Genomic DNA, 21,455 nt, shown 5'->3' with positions numbered 1-21,455 from the left:
TATTGAAAGTAAAAAAACTATTGAATTAATAAATAAAACCAAGAGTTGGTTTTATGAAAAAGCCAATAAAATAGATAAACCATTGGTAAATCTGATCAGAAAAAGGAAAGAGGAAAATCAAATTGTTAGTCTTACAAATGAAAAGGGGGATCTATCCACCAATGAAGAGGAAATTAGAGAAATAATAAGGAGTTACTTTGCCCAACTTTATGCCAATAAATTTGATAACTTTAGTGAAATGGATGACTTCCTCCAAAAATATAGGCTTCCTAGATTAACAGAGGAGGAGATAAATTGCTTAGTCCCATTTCAGAAAAAGAGATAGAACAAGCTATTAATAAAATCCCCAGGACCAGATGGATTTACATGTGAATTCTACCAAACATTTAAAGAACAACTAGCCCCAATGTTACATAAACTATTTGAAAAAATAAGGGATGAAGGAGTCCTGCCAAACTCCTTTTATGACACAGACATGGTACTGATACTAAACCAGGTAGATCGCAAACTGAAAAAGAAAACTATAGACCAATATCCTTAATGAATATTGATGCTAAAATCTTAAATAAGATATTAGCAAAATTACTTCAGAAAATCATCCCCAGGATAATACACTATGATCAAGTAGGATTTATTCCAGGAATGCAGGTCTGGTTTAATATTAGAAAAACTATTAGTATAATTGACCATATTAATAATCAAATTAATAAAAACCATATGATCATCTCAGTAGATGCAGAAAAAGCATTTGATAAAATCCAACATCCATTCCTACAAAAAATGCTTGAGAGTATAGGAATAAATGGACTATTCCTTAGAATAATCAGGAGCATATATTTACGACCATCAGTAAACATAATATTCAATGGAGATAAACTGGAACCTTTTCCAGTAAGATCAGGAGTGAAACAAGGTTGCCCACTATCACCATTACGTTCAATATTGTATTAGAAATGTTAGCTTCAGCAATAAGAGTCGAGAAAGAGATTAAAGGAATAAGAGTAGGTAATGAAGAAATGAAACTGTCACTCTTTGCAGATGATATGATGGTATACTTAGAAAACCCCAGAGATTCTAATAAAAAGTTATTAGAAATAATTCACAACTTTAGCAAAGTTGCTGGATACAAAATAAATCCACATAAATCCTCAGCATTTTTAGACATCACCAACAAAATGCAATAGCAAGAGATACAAAGAGAAATTCCATTCCAAACAAATGTTGAGAGTATAAAATATTTGGGAATCCATCTACCAAAGAAAAGTCAGGAATTATATGAGCAAAATTACAAAACACTTGCCACAAAAATAAAGTCAGATTTAAATAATTGGAAAGACATCTAGTGCTCTTGGATAGGCCGAGCGAATATAATAAAGATGACAATACTCCCCAAACTAATCTATTTATTTAGTGCTATACCAATCAGACTCCCAAGAAACTGTTTTAGTGACCTAGAAAAAATAACAAAAAAGTTCATATGGAAGAATAAAAAGTCGAGAATTTCAAGGGAACTAATGAAAAAAAAAGTCAGATCAAAGTGGTCTAGATATACCTGATCTAAAGCTATATTATATAGTAGCAGTCATCAAAACCATTTGGAATTGGCTAAGAAATAGACTGGCCGATCAGTGGAACAGATTAGGTACAAAGGACAAAAAAGGGTACAACTATATATATTGATAAACCCAAAGATACCAACATTAGGGATAAAAATTCATTATTTGAAAAAAACTGTTGGGAAAACTGAAAATTAGTATGGCAGAAATTAGATATGGACCCACACTTAACACCATATACCAAGATAAGATCAAAATGGGTCCATGATTTAGGCATAAAGTATGAGATCATAAATTAGATTAGAGGAACAGAGGATAGTCTACCTCTCAGACCTGTAGAGGAGGAAGGAATTTATGACCAGAGGAGAACTAGAGATCATCATTAATCACAAAATAGAAGATTTTGATTACATCAAATTAAAAAGCTTCTGTACAGACAAAACTAATGCAAACAAGATTTAGAAGGGAAGTAACAAATTGGGAAAATATTTTTACAGTTAAAGGTTCTGATAAAGGTCTCATTTACAAAATATATAGAGAACTGACCCTAATTTATAAGAAATCAAACCATTCTCCAATTGATAAATGGTCAAAGGATATGAACAGACAATTTTCAGATAATGAAATTGAAACTATATCCACTCATATGAAAAAGTATTCCAAATCACTACTGATCAGAGAAATGCAAATTAAGACAACTCTGAGATACCACTACACACCTGTCAGATTGGCTAAGATGACAGGAACAAATAATGATGAATGTTGGAGGGGATGTGGGAAAATTGGGACACTAATACATTGTTGGTGGAGTTGTGAAAGAATCCGGCCATTCTGGAGAGCAATTTGGAACTATGCCCAAAAAGTTATCAAACTGTGCATACCCTTTGATCCAGCAGTGCTACTACTGGGCTTATATCCCAAAGAAATACTAAAGAGGGGAAAGGGACCTATATGTGCCAAAATGTTTGTTGCAGCTCTTTTCATAGTGGCTAGAAACTGGAAGATGAATGGATGTCTTATCAATTGGAGAATGGTTGGGTAAATTATGATATATGAAGGCTATGGAATATTATTGCTCTATAAGAAATGACCAGCAGGATGAATTCAGAAAGGCTTGGAGAGACTTGTATGAACTGATGCTGAGTGAAATGAGCAGAACCAGAAGATCACTATACACTTCAACAACAATACTGTATGAAGACGTATTCTCATGGAAGCGGATATCTTCGACATAAAGAAGATACAACTCACTTCCAGCTGATCAATGATGGACAGAAACAGCTACACCCAGAGAAGGAACACTGGGAATTGAATGTAAAATATTAGCACTACTGTCTATCTACCTAGGTTACTTATACCTTCAGAATCTAATACTTAATGTGCAACAAGAAAATGGTATTTACACACATATATTATATCTTGGTTATACTGTAACACATATAAAATGTATGAGATTGCCTGTCATCTAGGGGAGGGAGTAAAGGGAGGGAGGGGAAAATCTGGAAAAATGAATACAAGGGATAATATTTTTAAAAAATTTACTCATGCATATATACTATCAAAAAATGTATAATTATAAAATTAATTTTAAAAAATCTTTTAAGTAGAAAATATCTTTCAATATTTAACATAATAAAAATTAAAACACCTTACTATTAGAAAAAAAAAAAAAAAACAAAAACAAAAAACCAAAGACTTTGGTTTCCCGGAAGCTGCCTGGCGGGTCATGGGAATAACACCGCCGGATCACTAGTCGGCATCGTTTATGGTCAGAACTACGACGGTATCTGATTGTCTTTGAACCTGCGACTTTCGAATGAATTTCCCTTTTCTCCCAAGAAATTTTTATGTGACCTTGAGTATATAGGTATATAAAATAGATATACAAATCAAATATTTACTGATAGTAAATCACAATTTTGCTACTCTTGCATTCAATTATAAGACCCCATATGGGATTGCAAATCACAGTTTAAGAAGCTGGGTTATATATAATGTTCTCTGGTTCTGTTCATTTCACTTTTCATTATTTCATACAGATCTTTCCATGGTTTTCTGAAATCAACTAGTTATCAGTTCTTGCAGTAGTAATCCATCACAATCATATACTACAACTTGTTTAGCTGTTACTCAATTGATGGGCATCCCTTCAATTTCTAGTTCTTTGCCATCACAAAGCTATAAATATTTTAGAACATATCTGTTCTTTTCCTTTTTCCCTGATTACCTTGGAAAATAAACCTATTAATGGTATATACAATTGTAGAATTCTTTGGGCATGATTCCAAATTGCTCTCCAAAATAGTTGGATCTGTTCATAGTTCCACCAATAATATATTAATGTCCCAATTTTTTCACATTCCCTCCAATATTGATTGTTTTTCCCCCTTCTATCATTTTAGTAACCCTGATAGATTTTGGTACTTCATGGTTGTTTTGATTTGCATCAATAATGATATAGAGGATTGTTTCATGATTATACAAAAAACTGTAATTTTGTACATGTTGATTATACAAAAAAAAACCTGTTAAACATTTATCAGTTGGGGAGTGACTCATATTCTTACACATTTGACAAAGTTCTCTATATATTTGAGATATGAGACAGTTATCTGAGAAATCATATATGTAATATTCTTCTCTAAAATGTAATGATATCTGGACCAGGTTTCTTGGGGGGCTTCTGGGGGTAGCCTTCCTTTCAGTTCAGTAATCACCCCAAATGCAGCCAGGTATTAAAGTCCAAATCCTTTATTGTCTCTTTCCAAGTCTTGTCTCCTTTCCTGCGGCGGTTACCTTTCTTAGAGGCCCTCTGTTGTCTTGGTTCTGAGAGCTTCAGCTTTGGCTTCTGAATCTCCCCAACTGAATCCTGGTTTCTGAATATCCCAGAGTGACTCCTGGTTGAGGCTCCTATCTTAGATATACTCTCTTAAAGCTATGAATCTTACAGAACTCTAGTAATACTAAGTACTTGTATTGAACTAGAGAACTGTTAAATACCATGCTAAATAATCATTGTCTCTTATCAATTCCACTGACTTAGCACCTTGTTTCAAATTCTGGCCCATAATACATATAAATATTTTCCCCCAGTTTTCTTCTTTCCTTCTAATCTTAACTACATTGACTGTATTTGTACAACTCCTTTTAAATTAATGAAATCAAAACTATTCACTTTTTAGCTCACAATGCTCTTTATCTCTTGCTTATTCATAAATTCTTCTCCTATCCATAATTCTGATAGGTAATGGTGTTACCTGTTCTGGTTTTCTTATGCTATCTTCTTTTATACCTGGTTTCATTTTGACTGTTTTTTGATAAATGGTGTAAGATATTGATCTGTTCCCATTTTCTTCCAGACTGCTTCCTAGTTTTCCCAACAATTTTTAAGAAATAGTGTATTCTTTTTTTTCCCCCATTTTTATTTTTTTATTTATAATTTTTTTCACAGTATATATGCATGAGTAAATTTTTTAAAAAATATTATCCCTCGTATTCATTTTTCCAAATTATCCCCTCCCTCCCTCTACTCCTTCCCCTTGATGACAGGCAATCTCATACATTTTACATATGTTACAATATAACCTAGATACAATATATGTGTGTAAATACCATTTTCTTGTTGCACATTACGTATTAGATTCCAAAGGTATAAGTAACCAGGGTAGATAAAGACAGTAGTGCTAACAATTTACATTCACTTCCCAGTGTTCCTTCTCTGGGTGTAGCTGTTTCTGTCCATCATTGATCAACTGGAAGTGAGTTGGATCTTCTTTATGTTAAAGATAACCACTTCCATCAGAATATATCTTCATACAGTATTGTTGTTGAAGTGTATAGTGATCTGGTTCTGCTCATTTCACTCAGCATCAGTTCATGTAAGTCTCTCCAAACCTCTCTGTATTCATCCTGCTGGTCATTTCTTTCAGAGCAATAACATTCCAGAACATTCATATACCATAATTTACCCAACCATTCTCCAATTGATGGACATCCATTCATTTTCCAGTTTCTAGCCACTACAAAAAGAGCTGCCACAAACATTTTGGCACATATAGGTCCCTTTCCCCTCTTTAGTATTTCTTTGGGATATAAGCCCAGTAGTAGCACTGCTGGATCAAAGGGTATGCACAGTTTGATAACTTTTTGGGCATAGTTCCAAATTGCTCTCCAGAATGGCTGGACTCTTTCACAACTCTACCAACAATGCATCAGTGTCCCAGTTTTCCCACATCCTCTCCAACATTCATCATTATTTGTTCCTGTCATCTTAGCCAATCTGACAGGTGTGTAGTGATATCTCAGAGTTGTCTTAATTTGCATTTCTCTGATTAGTAGTGATTTGGAATACTTTTTCATATGAGTGGATATAGTTTCAATTTCATTATCTGAAAATTGTCTGTTCATATCCTTTGACCATTTATCATTTGGAGAATGGTTTGATTTCTTATAAATTAGGGTCAGTTCTCTATATATTTTGGAGATGAGACCTTTATCAGAACCTTTAACTGTAAAAATATTTTTCCAATTTGTTACTTCCCTTCTAATCTTGTTTGCATTAGTTTTGTTTGTACAGAAGCTTTTTAATTTGATGTAATCAAAATCTTCTATTTTGTGATTAATAATGATCTTTAGTTCTCCTCTGGTCATAAATTCCTTCCTCCTCCACAGGTCTGAGAGGTATCCTCTGTTCCTCTAATCTATTTATGATCTCATACTTTATGCCTAAATCATGGACCCATTTTGATCTTATCTTGGTATATGGTGTTAAGTGTGGGTCCATATCTAATTTCTGCCATACTAATTTCCAGTTTTCCCAATAGTTCTTTTTTTCAAATAATGAATTTTTATCCCAAATGTTGGTACCTTTAGGTTTGTCAAACACTAGGTTGCTATAGTTGTACCCTATTTTGTCCTATGTACCTAATCTGTTCCACTGATCGACCGGTCTATTTCTTAGCCAATACCAAATGGTTTTGGTAACTGCTGCTTTATAATATAGCTTTAGATCAGGTATATCGAGACCACCTTGATCTGACTTTTTTTTCATTAATTCCCTTGAAATTCTCGATCTTTTATTCTTCCATATGAATTTTGTTGTTATTTTTTCTAAGTCATTAAAATAGTTTCTTGGGAATCTAATTGATATAGCACTAAATAAATAGATTAGTTTGGGGAGTATTGTCATCTTTATTATATTCGCTTGGCCTATCTACGAGCACTTAATGTCTTTCCAATTATTTAAATCTGACTTTATTTTTGTGGCAAGTGTTTTGTAATTTTGCTCATATAATTCCTGACTTTTCTTTGGTAGTAGTGTGCACTACTATCTTTCTATCCAGGAAACTTATACCTTCGGAATATAATTCTTACCATGCAACAAGAGAATTGGATTTACACACATTTATTATATCTAGGTTATACTGTAACACATTTAATATATATGGGATTGCCTGTCATCTAGGGAAAGAGGAAGTAGAGGGAGGTAGGGGAAAATTTGGAAAAATGAATACAAGGGATAATGTTGTTTTAAAAAATTACTCATGCATGTGTACTGTCAAAAAAAATTATAATTATAAAATTAATTTAAAAAAAAAAAGTGAGAATGTTATTTTGTGATCCACATTCAGTTCCCACAATCCTCTCTCTGGGTGTAGATGGCTCTCTTTGTCACAAGATATGACATCAGTCATCTCATTGTTGGAAAGAGTTATCATCAGAATTGGTCATTTTATAATATTGTTGTTGCCATGTACAATATGTTCCTGGTTCTGCTCATTTCACTTAGCATCAGTTCATGTAAGTCTCTCTAGGCCTCTCTAAAATCATCCTCCTGATCATTTCTTATAGAACAACAATATGAAAAGGGCTACTACAAATATTTTCACATGTGGGTCCCTTTTCTTTTTTAAGATCTCTTTAGGATATAGGACCAATAGAAACACTGCTGGATCAAAGGGTTATGCAGTTTGATAACTTATTGAACATAGTTCCAAATTGCTCTCCAGAATGGCTGGATCCGTCTACAGTTCCACCAACAATTTAATAGTTAACTATTATGCTGAAAGAAATCATAGAGAGAAAACCAATGTCAGTAATAACTTCTAAACTCTTAATGCCTAAGCTTCCAAATGCATAAATGAAACACCTGAACTTTAAAAAAAATATTGATACTACTAGCACAATAGTAGTGTTAGGAGACAGAAATTTTCTTCTTAGTTTTTGATAAGTCTAATACAAAGATAAGCAAAAAGAAAATATGAACTGAACAAATTACTAGAGAAACTAGAGTTAAAAGACTTATGGTATCTTTTCAATGGAATAGCAAAAGAATATACCTATTTCTCAGGACCATATAAATCTTTTAACAAAAATTACCCTAGGATCTTTGTGTTGGACTTTTGCTTTCCTATATTATGTAGCTAATCTCCTCCACTGATTAATTTCTCTTATTTTTTAACCATTGCTAAGTTATTTTGAAAACTAGTGCTTTATAAGGTAGTGTAGGTTGAAATTTGGCACTTCTAGGCTCCCTTTGTTCCTCCTCTTTGTCATTATTTCCCTTGAGATTCTTGACTTTTTTCCTCCATCTGAATTTCATTATTATTTTCTCTAGTTCTATAAGGTAATATTTTGGTAACTTGATTGGCATGACATTAAGTCAGTTAAAGTGGTAGTAATCATTTTTATTATGTTGATTTATCTTTGTTGTTCAGTTGTTTTAATTGTGTCTGATCTTTCTTGACTCCATTTGGGGTTTTCTTGGCAAAAAATACTAGAATGGTTTGCCATTTCCTTTTCCAGTTCATTTTACAGATGAGAAATTAGGCAAACAGGGCTAAGTGAAATGTCTAGAGTCACGCAACTGTAAGTATCTGAAGTCAGATTTGAATTCAGGAAGCTGAGTCTTCTTGACTTCCAGCTCAACACTATGCATAACTTAGTGCCCAGTAGATTCATCTTTTCCACAAACAATATTTTTCCAGTTAACTTAGACTTTTATATAAACAATGGTTTGTAGTTGTATTTATATAGTTCTTAAGTCTATCTTAATTGATAAACACCTAAGTATTTTTAATAGTATTTTATTTTTCCAAATACATGTAAAGATAGTTATCATCACTCATTTTGGTAAGACTTCATGTTGTCAATTTTCTTATTCCCCAAAACAGCGAGTGACTGATAATAGACTAAATATGTCCAGTCCTTTTAAACATATTTCTATATTTGTCTTGTTGTATAAGAAAAATCAGACCAAAGATGGGGGGGGAGGGGGGAAACATGAGAAGGAAAAAAAAGGCAGGCAAACAAAAAATAAGGTGAAAATACTATTCTTCTATCCACATTCAGTATTTATATTCTCTCTCTGGATGCTATTGCCATTTTCCATCATAAGTCTTTTCGAATTGCCTTGAATCACCTCATTGTTGAGAATAGTCAAGTCCATCAGAGTTGATCATTACATAATCTTTTTGATACTGTACACAATGTTTTCCTGGTTTCTGCCCACTTCATTCAGCATCAGTTCATGTAAATTTTTCTAGGCTTTTCTGAAATCAGCTTATAGAGCAATAATATTCCATTACCTTCATATACCATAACTTATGTAGCCATTCCCTAACTGATAGGCATCCAATCAATGTCCAGTTCCTTGCCTTTGCAAAAAGAGCTGCTACAAACATTTTTGCACATGGGAGTCCTTTTCTCTTTTTTTCTGTATCTTTGAGATACAGACCCAGTTGTGAGACTGCTGGATCAAAAGATATGCAGTTTTCTAGCCCTTTGGGTAAAGTTGCAAATTGTTTTCCAGAATGTTGGATCATTTCACAACTCCACCAACAATGTAGGATGTTTTCCTACATCCCTTCCAGTATTTACCATTATCTTTTCCTGTAATTTTAGCCAATAGAAGAGGTATGAGGTAGTACCGCAGAAGAAAACTAAGTATTTTTATTATTAATTTTAAATAATATTCTACTTCATATCCTCTTGCTCCAAGTGTTGTAACAGTGAATAGAAATGCTGATAATTTGTGTGGATTTATTTTATATCTTGAAAGTTTGTTGAAATTATTTATTATTTCAATTAATTTTATTTTTCTTGGGGTTCTTTAAGCATACTATCATATTTGCACAAAAATAATCTTTAATCTATATTTATTCCCTTATTTTCTTTTTCTTATCTTATTGCTATAAAATGAATTTTTAGTATTATGTCAGATAAAAGTAGTGACAATAGATATCTTTGTTTTAATCCTGATTATATTGGAAAGGATTCTGGTTTATCTCTGTTATGTGGTAATTGTTGGTGTGTATTTATGTATGTGTTTGTGTGTATTTTATATATATGTGTGTGTGTTTATGTGTATATATACACACGTGTATATTTTTTGTGCTTATGCACACATATTTGTGTGTGTGTGTGTGTGTGTGTGTGTGTGTGTTATCTAAAAGTCATAGTTATTAAAGTTTAAAGGCTAAGACTTTGGGGACTCCCTGTACTATTTGTCATTTTATGGAAAATGTTCATTCATTCCTATGTTTTCTAGTGTTTTTAACAGAAATGAGTATTATATTTTGTCAGAGCTAGGATTTAAACCCAGGTGTTCTGACCTAGTTATCTTCTCCTGTTATATTATTCTTCCTTTTATACTTCTTTTGCCTTTCTTCTTGATTCTTCCTGAGCTTCCCAAGGTACCCTGGGCTAACTGGTATTCCAGCCCAAGGCTTGGTTGCCAAGAAACCTGTTAGGTGTCCAGATGTGAGAGCTGCCTAGTATTTAGGAAAGTAATTTAAACAGTTGGCCATGTCCCTTCCAAGAAAGTTTAGTAACATTGGCAGAAAATTGTTATGCTTAAAAACAAGTTAGGGAATAAAAGATCTAAAAGGGAGTGGCAGATTCTGTTTATTCTAAATTTCCAAGTTTGCTTCTGGACATTTGGTGAACATTCTAGTGCTTTTATAAGTCTGTCTTAGCTTGGCTGGCACAGGGACCCAAGTTTGGAAATATATTACTCTGGAGTCTATACACAGCAAATGTGAGTTGAAAGGATTTGGCCTTTATAAATCCTTTTTGGAATGAGTTTCTGAATTTACTATGTTGCCTCCTTTAGAATCTTCAGATGAAAGTGGTGTGGCAAACACTTCCTCAAGGACCCAGCTGCCCCAGTCAATGAAGATTATGCACGAGATCATGTACAAACTGGAGGTGCTCTATGTCCTATGTGTGCTGCTGATGGGCCGTCAGCGGAATCAGGTGACTACCTTCCTATAGCAAGGGCTCAAGCGCTTTTTTGACATAGAGTGACCATGTTATTTGTTCATAGTTGGTGTACTGCATTTGTCTTGGTACTCAGACACAATGTGTCCCTGCCAAAAGGAAAACCCAAGGGGATGCAGAGGCTTGGATCCTTTTGACACCACTGTGCCAGCTGTGCCTCTGCTGCCTCTGTAGTGAGAGCAAAGGTAAATACAAGTTCCTGATGTATTAGTTTTGAATACCTCTAAGAGATGAGGAAGATCAGAAGATGGAAGAGCTCTATTATACTTGGGAAAACTGGGGAGAGTAGTTTTCAGTCATGCTCACTCCATTTCTAGTATAGTACAGCTCCCTATGTAGAAGAGGCAAGCGTGTATAGCAACTCCTTTCTGGAGTAAGGGGATCCATGATCATCTTTAGTGGTTAGTTTATTTTAAAAAATTGATCAGAAGTATTCATTTCCTGATACCCAAGTATTTTCCCCTACAAAGGCTTAAAATAACAAAGGAGCACTTTCCTAAATAGAGGGACGTATGGGAGGAAAGGATAATAGCCAAGCCTAGTCTTAGGAAATTTCCCTTTTCAATAGGAAAAGTCTTTCCCCACATCATTGGTGTAGAGATGACTTCTAAAAACCCACCTGAATGTCAGAATGGAAGGGATTTTAGAGATCAATTAGAACAACTCTCTTATTTTATTTTGCTTTTTAAAGTAAATTTTATTTCATATTCAGATCTGCATTCTCCCTCCTCCTAACTCCTTGCTTTCCCTCCATTCTTAATTTTTAAGAAGAGGATTTTGAGGTCCATAAAGGGGAAGTGACTTGTCTAAGGTCATATAACTAAATTCATTAGCTAAATTAGTCAGATAGCAGCAGGATCCCATTAATGATACATGAATCTTCAAGGGCTACAGTTGGCCAGAGAGAGTCAAAGAGTTTGATCAACTGTTATAAGTAGTTCATCTAGTATTTAAGGAATCTCAGTCCATAAAGTCCCCATGTGTTTAGATGTTCTTGCTTATAAAAATAACTTATATACAAACTGCTGGAAGGAGCCTTTTACTAGTTTTCTGTTCCAGAACAGGGTCCCAGCTTTTAAGCATCTATGATCATTTCTCACATTTATCTAAACTAGATCCCACAAGCCAATAGCCAAACATTTCATATAGCCCACACTCACTTCTACTATTTGAAGCATACAGTGTATGATGATATACCCACAACCCACTTAAGCCATCTAAATGATATTTTTTGGGAAAATGTCAGATTTTTTTTCTGGGTATGTTGTATTCAAAAGCAGGAATAAGTTTTCTTTTTTGCCTTGCTTTATATATATATATATATATATATATATATATATATATATATATACACACACACAGTGCTCATCAGATGTTTGCTTTGTATGTGCAAATTATAAAGTTGTCTTCCCTACCACAGAGATGGGGCATTTTTCCCTTTTTCCAGTCCTAGATGGGCAGACAGGAAAAGAGGGACAATATACAAACTCACCCAATCAAAGTGAAGGAGTAATCCCAAATGCTGAAGGCAGGGAATTCTATGGTTTTCACAGTCTTGTCCAAGAGTACTGATTATAAAATAGAGTATACCTGCTCTACAATCATTTGTCTTAACTGGATAAAGACAAGTATCTTATGTTCATAAATGTTGTGACCCCTTTCAGGCCTAATATTTTAGGATTCCCAGATCTCAAACCCTCTACTGAGAGGTAGACACTGACGTTGGACTTAGAAGGAGGAATTAAGGAGAACCGCTTAGATGAGCCTCCTGTGAAGTCCTTTTTAACTTTGCTCCCATCTTGAAGCCTCTATGGCACAGTAGGAGACAGCTCTGTTAAGGAAGTCAAGAAGACCTTGTTTTCTCTATAATCTAGTTTCCTGGTTAACCAAGGGCTTAGTATTACAGTGATAAACTGTTCATGTGAATTAGCATAGCTGGCATGAATTTGTTTGGTCTGCTGTCAACATGGCAGTCACCCAAGGAACATCTCTTTAACCTTTGAGGGGTTCATTCATGATAGATTTGGATTCTTCGGGGTATGTGGTGAGAAGATTTTTGAGAACAGTGACCTGTGAGGACTTTTAATACCTTGTTTGGTAGCCCACAGCTTTGTGGTTTAAGCCCTTATTTTGTGATAGTATCCTCTAGACTTGTGGCTTTTATCTCTGAAGACTTTCACTTCCTTTAATTTCCATGTCATATATCAGTGGCTGAATTGTAGTATTTTGCTATTAATGTCCTTTTATTCCCCATCTAGGTTCATAAAATGATAGCAGAATTCAAACTGATCCCTGGGCTTAACAATTTGTTTGACAAATTGATATGGAGGAAACATTCAACATCCACCCTTGTTTTACATGGACATAACCAGAATTGTGACTGTAGTCCCGTAAGTTCTTCTGTTAATTGTTCTCTTTCAGGAGTTTAATTCGTAGGTAGAGATGACAGTCTAATAAGACAGGATTCATGACCTTGAGTACAGGAACAAAATACACAAACTCCCTTATATTTATTTGTTTTATCAATAATTATAAGCATCATTTCCCAATGTCTTCTTCCTCCCAATTCCCTCTTCCCTTGAAACAGAGAAGAACTGAGCAAAACAAACCACCCTATTAGCTGTGTCTAACAGTGTCTTCCTTCTTATGTTTCTGTAATCTAAACACATCCCTGACAAGTGATAGTGCCTTATCACCAGTCCTCTAGAATCAAGGTTGATGACTGTTAATTATAGTTCTGCTCACTCTCATTTTTTTCTTTTACATTATTGTGCCTGTTCTCTTGCTTCATTTATTCTGCTTCAGTTTATACAAGGCCTTCCAACTTGCCGTTTTGTATGGGTAGTATTTTCCATTGCATTTATATATTCTTTTGTTCAGCCCTTCTCTAAGAGATGGGCACTCACTATATCCAGGCTTTTACTGCCACAAAAAGTACTGCTATAAATACTGTATTTATGGGACCTTTTCCTTCAGTCTCTGACCTCATTGGGGGTCATTCCTATTGGTAGTATTGCCGGATTAAAGAAGTACATAGAACATAGTGACCTTTCTGGTGTCATTTGAAATTGTTTTCCAGTATTATTGGAGCAATTCACAACTCTACAATAGTGTATTTGTCTGTCTTCTCACAATTTTTTCAGGATTCTTTATTTTTGTCTTTTGTTATTTTTGCCAATCTACATGTGAGGCAAAACCTTATAAAAATTCTCATTTGAACTTCTGTAATTAATTAATGAATGTCTTCCTTCATTTTACAAATGATGTAACAAGCCTAGAGAATGGAATTGATTTGCCTGAGATCACATACCTATCTGTCTTATTTGCTTTCATGGATATTTTCATAGATTCTTGTTTTAACAGACTCTGTAATATATTTTGAAAACATTTTTCTTTCTTTCTCTTAGGACATCACCTTAAAGATACAGTTTTTGAGACTTCTCCAGAGTTTTAGTGATCACCATGAGTAAGTATCATCTTTTTGGAAAGGGGTTTTATGTTGGCTGTTTTTTTAACACACTTTTCCCCTTCAAGTCATTAATCCTAATTTAGGATAGCCAAGTTGTCAGAATACACAATACAATATGATTCTACCAAGCATCCATGCTCATTTTCGAACCCTGTTGGGGTGAACTGATGATGGCTGTATATAGACTGTCAAGCAAGAAGGGGTGAGGTGTATCGGGGTTTATCGATTATAGAACAGGCTCCTCTAGGAGGGTTTAGGGCACCACAAAGTCCTTTGAGTTTTAAGCAGTGGCTCGTAGTTCTCTGGTGAGTAATTTTGTTGTTTAATTTTCTTCTTTCTAAGTACATTTTTTAGATATTGTGATTTTATTGATATAAAGAATTTCTGCTGAGGGAAACTCCTCTGTGAATGCAGATGAATAGTTCTGCAATTTCTAGTCCCCACTAAACTGCCTGGGAAGTTTCACTTAGAAGCTGAGCTGATTGTCCAGAGTCATTAAGCCAGTGTGTCAGAGACAGTACTTGGACCCCTGGTCCAGGAAGAGGCTGGTTGCTCTCTCTAGCCAAACTACATCATTCTGTGTGTCTATGGAGTATTGTTGAGACCTGAATTGAGTTGAATGCTTGAAGTAATAGACTGAGTCATGGCAGAGTTCCTCTATATTCTATTTAATTCAGTTCAATAGAGTTTATTAGAAATCTTCCTTGCATTTAGTACTTGGGTCTGTTGGAAGACATACACCAAAAAAACATAGATTCTTCCCTCAAAGAGAATGCAATCTCATTAAGGATACAGATAAAACAGAATACTATAGTTTAAATTAGGTATTTTAAATGTCAAAATTAGATTGTGGGCTCTTTGAGAGCAAGAAGTTTCTTTTGTCTTTCTTGGTATCCCTAGAACTTAGCATGATGATTTTAAATGTCAAAATTAGATTGTGGGCTCTTTGAGAGCAAGAAGTTTCTTTTGTCTTTCTTGGTATCCCTAGAACTTAGCATGATGATCAGCACATAGTAAGGGCTTAATAAATGTTTACTGACTGATTGACTGACATAGTGAATATGGAAAATACTTTTAGATATGCCATCTGAGTCATAGCTTCACTTCAGGGAGTGGGGGAAGGCCTTTTAATTCCTGCATTGTCAGTCTTGTCCTCACTCTCAAATGATTTATCTTGTAAGACCATAGTATACAACTTGGTGTAAATTCTATGGTAACCAAGAAAAGAGACAAAAAAATAAAGAACAGAACCTTGTGTGGGAGGAGATGGAGGTCAAATCAATAAGAAGGAAAGAAAATATCCATTATTTAAAAAACATTTTCTGTTGTTATTCTTTCCATCACTCAATTCCAAATAACCTTGCCCCCTTTCTCTTCATCTATTCTCCAGTAATGAAACAACTTTCTAGTAACAAATAAGTACAGTTAAATAAAACAAACACATTGACCATGTCTGAAAATGTATGCATCATTGCACATCTGAAGACTGCTTTGCCCTAAATCCTCCAAAGTCAGAGTTGGTCATCATTTTGGTCGTAGGTCTGAACTCTTTCATTATTGCTTTCTTTTACATTATATTCATCTTGTAAATTGTTCTCTCGGTTCTGCTTTCCTTGCATCAGTTCATACAAATCTTCTCAAGTTTCTTACAATTCTTCATATTTGTCATTCTTATAGTAATACTCCATAACATTTGTATGCCATAGTTTTGTTTTTGTTTTTTAGCCACTTCCTAAACCACTTTTTTTCCAGGTCTTTGTCACTACAAAAAATACTAATATAAATATTTTTGCATATATAGGACCTTTCCCATTCTCCTTGAACTTCTTTAAGTTTATGCCTAATAACTTAGCTAGTATAGTTTCAAATTATTTTCCAGAAGAATTGAGCCAGTTCAGAACTTTATCAACAGTTCCCACATAGAACCCTGGTTCCATATCTATCATTTTTAAATCTTTGCTAATCTAATGGGTATAAAGACCTCATAGTTTTCATTTCCATTTCTCTTTTTATTAATGATTTTGATCATTCTTTCATGTAATTTTTGTTAGTTTGAATTTCTTCTTTTGAAAACTGCCTTTATATATCCTTTGACTATTTATCTATTGGAAAATGGACCCACCTATTTTCTGGATACCAGGAGTGATCTACTATAGTCAAGTCAGCCTAGGGAGAAATCTTCCTGCCCACAAGGAATAGGAAGATTTCTTTCTAGGCTTACTTGACTTGACTATAGTATTTTGGTACCATTCTACAACTCAAAAGAACATTCACACGCGCACAGATCTCTTCTGTCCCAAATACTTATAACAGCCTAGCTGAAGTCACAGCAATATCTTTCTTGGGTTGAATCGTTTCTGTGCTCCACGAAGTACATGCTATATTCTGAGCCTATGATAGGCGCTTAAGGGAGCAAACATATGTCACTTGTACTTGTGAAATCATGAAAGGACATTATGGTTCAGTACAAAATTTAGTACAGTCCATAAATGCTTTGGATGGTCAGTATACTGGCCACCTGAGAATATGGCAGCTGTACAATACAGAGTCCAAATGAAAGCCTTTGGCCAATGTGGAAACCATAATTCTTCTCCCTTACCTGCCCCAAATCCTATCTGTTTCAGGAATAAGTATCTGCTGTTAAATAGCCAAGAACTAAATGAACTCAGTGCAATCTCCCTCAAGGCCAATATCCCAGAAGTAGATGCAGTTGTCAACACAGACAGGTAAGCCACTTATAGTGGAGAATCTCAGCAAAAATCCCTGTAGTCTGACCTTGATTTACCCTGTTATTGCTTTGTGAGGAAAGAAGGTCATATTCTTCACTTAATATGATGGCATAGGTACATAGAGTTTGGAAGTATAACAGGAAGGAGAATTTAACTTCCTGTGTGTGTCTAATCTGGCCTCCTTCCAGACCCAGCCTTCATATAATCAAGTCTAAAGCAACTTCAGGCACATGTCCAGCATCTGAATACTGCCCAGTAGTTTGGGGAAGGAAAAACTGTCCAAGAGTTGATGAGAAGAGAAGTTGAAAGGAAAAACTTGTCCAAAATGTGTGAAGGAAGTGCTTGGCTGTTAAATTCAGAGTTCTCTAGAGTCTCCTGGGGAGATGCAGGTCCTGGAGGGGAAGGGAGGATGCCTGCTGTGCTATGTGGCCTTCAGCCAGTCTGGAAGGACTCCCTCACTCTCTGCACTAGTCATTGCCAACACAGGAAACCTGTCTTGGACTCTGGGGCTAAGACTCAAAACTTTGTAAATCTCTTAGACAGTGCTGATTTCCGTTGTTGGCCGAATAGGTTTTTTTGGCCTCTTCTCTCTCCAGTCTCTCAGCTCTGTGTGAACTTTTACTTTTGTCCTTTGATTTTAGGAGTTTAGTCTGTGATGGAAAAAGAGGCTTATTAACTCGGTTGCTGCAGGTCATGAAAAAAGAGCCAACTGAGTCCTCTTTTAGGTAAGTCTGGTATTCGTGGCCCTATTGGAATGACTGGCACCTCACAGCCTTGCCATGTTAGTCTGTTTGTCAACAGAGATGTTAGAAAGTCTTCCCATAGTTACTTTAGGGGTTTAGTTGTCCTCACATAGGGACCTTCTCCCTCTTCATCCTTGTATATTGAATCACAGACATGTATTAAGTTCTTGCTGTATTAGTAGAGCATATTAGAAATTATATGTATATTAGAAACAACAAGGAAATAGCCAATAAAGTCCTTGTCTATGAGGAGCCCAATAGCAGCCAATCAAGGATGAAACTACTATTAATACTACTTATTCAATATTATTATTAGAGTTAATGTATTATTTAGTTTGAGCCTTTAAACCTTATTAGGAAAGTAGGACAAGTATTATTATTCCCATTTATCAAATGAGACTGAGGTTCAGAGAAGGGAAGTAACTTACTAAGGCAGTCTTTTAGTAAGAAGCAGAGTTTGGCCTCAAACTTCAGGTTATCTTACTCCAGATTCGTGTTTTTCCTATTGCCCTGGGCTCCCCTTTTAAGACTTCAGTCTTTTAAGTTTGAAATAATTAAGGAATATGCCTGTAGAACAACAGAAAAAAAAAAGTATTACTATGGTATCTAGAATTTAGAATGATGGGATTGCCATCTATAGTTGCCAACTTCATTGAGAGAGAACAGCAGATTGTGTTTGGGTCACAGGTTTTGGCAAGCAAGGGCTGTTGAAAGTTTCCTCCGAGGGGCCACTTCCTATGCTGATCAGATGTTCCTACTAAAGAGGGGCCTTTTAGAGGTAAGTATCCAAATGATGATGGATTTAAAATTTTTTTTTTCTCAAAGCAGAGTGGGGTTTTTTTTCCCTGTTGTTTGATTGTTGGAGGAGGTTTGGGTGTGTGTGTGTGTGTGTGTGTTTTGTATGTGTTTTGAAAATTTTTACTGACCTGATTGAATTTTTTATAAAAAGCTGATTCCCTTATTGCAACTCAAAGAGACACTTCCCAAATGGTCATGAAATCTTAGAAATCATTTAATTCAACTCCTTTTTGCAGAAAAGGAAATTGAGGCTCAAAGAGAAGTGATTCGCCTAGACTAGAAGTTGGGTCTGCTGCCTCTCAGCTTGTCGCACTGTAAAGAGTGTTCTTTTTAATTCAGGTTTATACTTCAGTGGACCAATGATTCTCCCGAGTGTGGGTATTCTCTTCTCTGGTGCAGATTATAGTCCATCCTTACTTTCTCATTTTGTGTGATTCTTGTCCATGTCTTTGTGTGAATACAACACCTAAAGACACATTCAGCTGCTGCTTTTATTCTTTCCTGAATACCAGTGCCACATTCTGGCTAACTGTTATTCCTCCTTCACCAAATGATGGGCCCCATTTCCTTTTCTAGTTATATATGGAGAAAATAAATTTAAATATACTAAGAAAAAAAATATACCAACAAAAGAGATCTATAATATTTGGAGAGCTATTTTTAAGAGTAAAACTTAAACGGTCTCAGTTCTAAAGAATTGTAAAAACCTTATTAACCTTATTTCTAAAGACAATTCTGCTTCTCCATTTACAACAGACCAACTTTGTTACTTTAAAGCAATTGAACAGTAATCCTTACCTGCATCCTAACAGTAACAAGGGGACAGTCTTGCTACCTCAGGGGTTCATATTGTCCCAGCTTAGAAACAGTTCAAGCCCTGAGGTGTTTGATCATTTGCAATAAGTGACTTCTACTGAAGATTTGGATCCAGGCAGAGGGAAGTATTCAGGTTTATGCTTCAAGTAAGGAAGAGTTTTCTAATAGTGAAAACTGTTCAGCAATGGTACAGGCTATTTTGTGAGGTAGAAAACTCCTTGTCATCAGAAGTATAGAGAAGCCAAATGACTACTTGTCAGTGATTTTAGAAATTTATCCACTAGGCTGTAGCTTGAACTGGATGACCTCCAAGGCCTCCTTCACCTCTAGGTTTCTATGAAGTACTTGGTTGAAATCTTTATTTCATGAACAGGTCACACCTTTGTGAATCGCAATTTGTAGCAATAGGGACTTCCAAGTGCTTAGTTAATCTATCTGCTCCAGGGCAACAGCTTTCTGGGCTGCTCAATAATCCCATTTGGTTTGGTTTGTTTTCAAACTAGCATATTCTATATTGCATCGTGGACAGTGAGTGTAAATCCAGGGATGTGCTTCAGAGTTACTTTGATCTCCTGGGCGAACTGATGAAATTCAACATTGACGCTTTTAAGAGATTCAATAAATATATCAACACAGATGAGAAGGTAAAATATAAGAAATTCTTGTGGTTGCCATATCTGTCTTCAGAAAATTGTATTAGTATAAACATGTCCTTTTCGAAGTCTGAGAATTCTTGGCATGTATTCACCTCTATTTGTGGTCTGCAGGGCAGATGACCTTCAGGTCCCAAACTACAGAATGCTAAGAAATTAGTAAGTTAACAAGTATTTATTGAATACGTACTATATGTTCAGCCCTAAATAAGAGCTGTGAAGGGAGACAAAAGACAAAAGGGATCCTGCCCTTGAAGACCTTATGATCTTGTTGGGGAGGCAAAGCATGTGAAATGAAACATACAAAAGGATAGAATTGCATTAGTTTGTGAGGTTCAGATGATCAATGTTATTAGGTGTTGAAAGAAATGGGAAAGATGGATGGGGACTGGGATCATTAGGGAAAACTTCATGGTGGAGGTCATATGTGAGCTAGACTTTGAAGAATGGGTAGAATTCAAGAAGAGGGAGGAGTAGAGTCCTACATGAAAGAAAAAGTGTTAGCAGAGATAACATGTTGGAAACTGCATCTGGACCAGCCTAATTGGAACACTGTGGGACAGAAAAAGTGTCAGATGTTATTTCTCAGGAATTTTTAATTAAGTTATTAAGAGTTATATTACAAACAAAATCCATTTAATACAGTGGCTTTTAAGAGTCACACACCTTTAGAAAGGTGGTACAGCTCCAAAGCCCCCTTCTATTAATAATCTTTGGGGTACAGTTAGAAGACTTGTAAAAAGAGACCAGAAGCTTTAGCATGCAGGTTGTTTGGAAGTTAGGATTTCTAAAGTTTAGGTCAGCCTATGAATCTCATGGATCTATCTCCTTATGAGTTTGCCCCTAAGTTGGAATTGACCAGATATGGATTTCCACAGGAAATTTCCTATTGATTATTCAGAGATAGCTCCAGGTAATGAAAAGAATGAAAAGAAACTATATTCTAAGGTAGCTGAACAGGCAGTAAGTATGACAGGAATCCATGGCTTTATCTTTATTAGGGCTCTCAGGTGCAATCATGCAGAATGCTTTCCCCTGCCCATACTGTGTGTTTCAGTGAGATCTCTGCTTTAGTTCCAGGTTTTCCTGAGCCAGATCAATAGTTCATTGGTGGACTCCAATATGCTGGTGCGCTGCATCACACTATCTCTTGATCGATTTGAAAACCAATCAGACATGAAAGGTAAAGAGAAAGGATGGGTCTTGGGGGAGCAAAATGCATTCATTAGAACTCAGTGAAAGTTGAAGCTGTTTTTAGCCTTTCTCTTTATTAATGGCAATCAATGGGAAGTGGTTGAATTTTCCTTCTAGTTTTTAAAATTCTCTTTTTGCCTTTTACACAATTCAAAGCTGTTTTCATTACTGACACTTTACATAAGAGGGTAATCAAATTTTTAAAAATTGTCTTAGTC

At 35.3% G+C, this 21,455-nt stretch overlaps 1 protein-coding gene across 2 annotated transcripts in view; it reads left to right on the top strand.

Annotated features, from left to right (window-relative positions):
- TRPC4AP (transient receptor potential cation channel subfamily C member 4 associated protein) overlaps positions 1-21,455 on the top strand; it is an 82,039-nt gene that overhangs the window by 53,905 nt on the left and 6,679 nt on the right. For both annotated transcript variants that reach the window (XM_074292479.1, XM_074292478.1), the window contains exons 9-16: positions 10,669-10,811; positions 13,094-13,225; positions 14,243-14,301; positions 16,929-17,030; positions 17,675-17,758; positions 18,464-18,554; positions 19,894-20,034; positions 21,118-21,226. In XM_074292479.1, coding sequence (XP_074148580.1) covers positions 10,669-10,811; positions 13,094-13,225; positions 14,243-14,301; positions 16,929-17,030; positions 17,675-17,758; positions 18,464-18,554; positions 19,894-20,034; positions 21,118-21,226 — 861 coding nt within the window. The remainder of the gene's footprint in view (positions 1-10,668; positions 10,812-13,093; positions 13,226-14,242; positions 14,302-16,928; positions 17,031-17,674; positions 17,759-18,463; positions 18,555-19,893; positions 20,035-21,117; positions 21,227-21,455) is intronic.

The sequence above is a fragment of the Sminthopsis crassicaudata genome, chromosome 2, assembly GCF_048593235.1.
Source record: "Sminthopsis crassicaudata isolate SCR6 chromosome 2, ASM4859323v1, whole genome shotgun sequence".
NCBI lineage: Eukaryota > Metazoa > Chordata > Mammalia > Dasyuromorphia > Dasyuridae > Sminthopsis > Sminthopsis crassicaudata.
The sequence above is the reverse complement of the archived record's forward strand: the minus strand, read 5'-3'. Positions and strand labels throughout refer to the sequence as shown.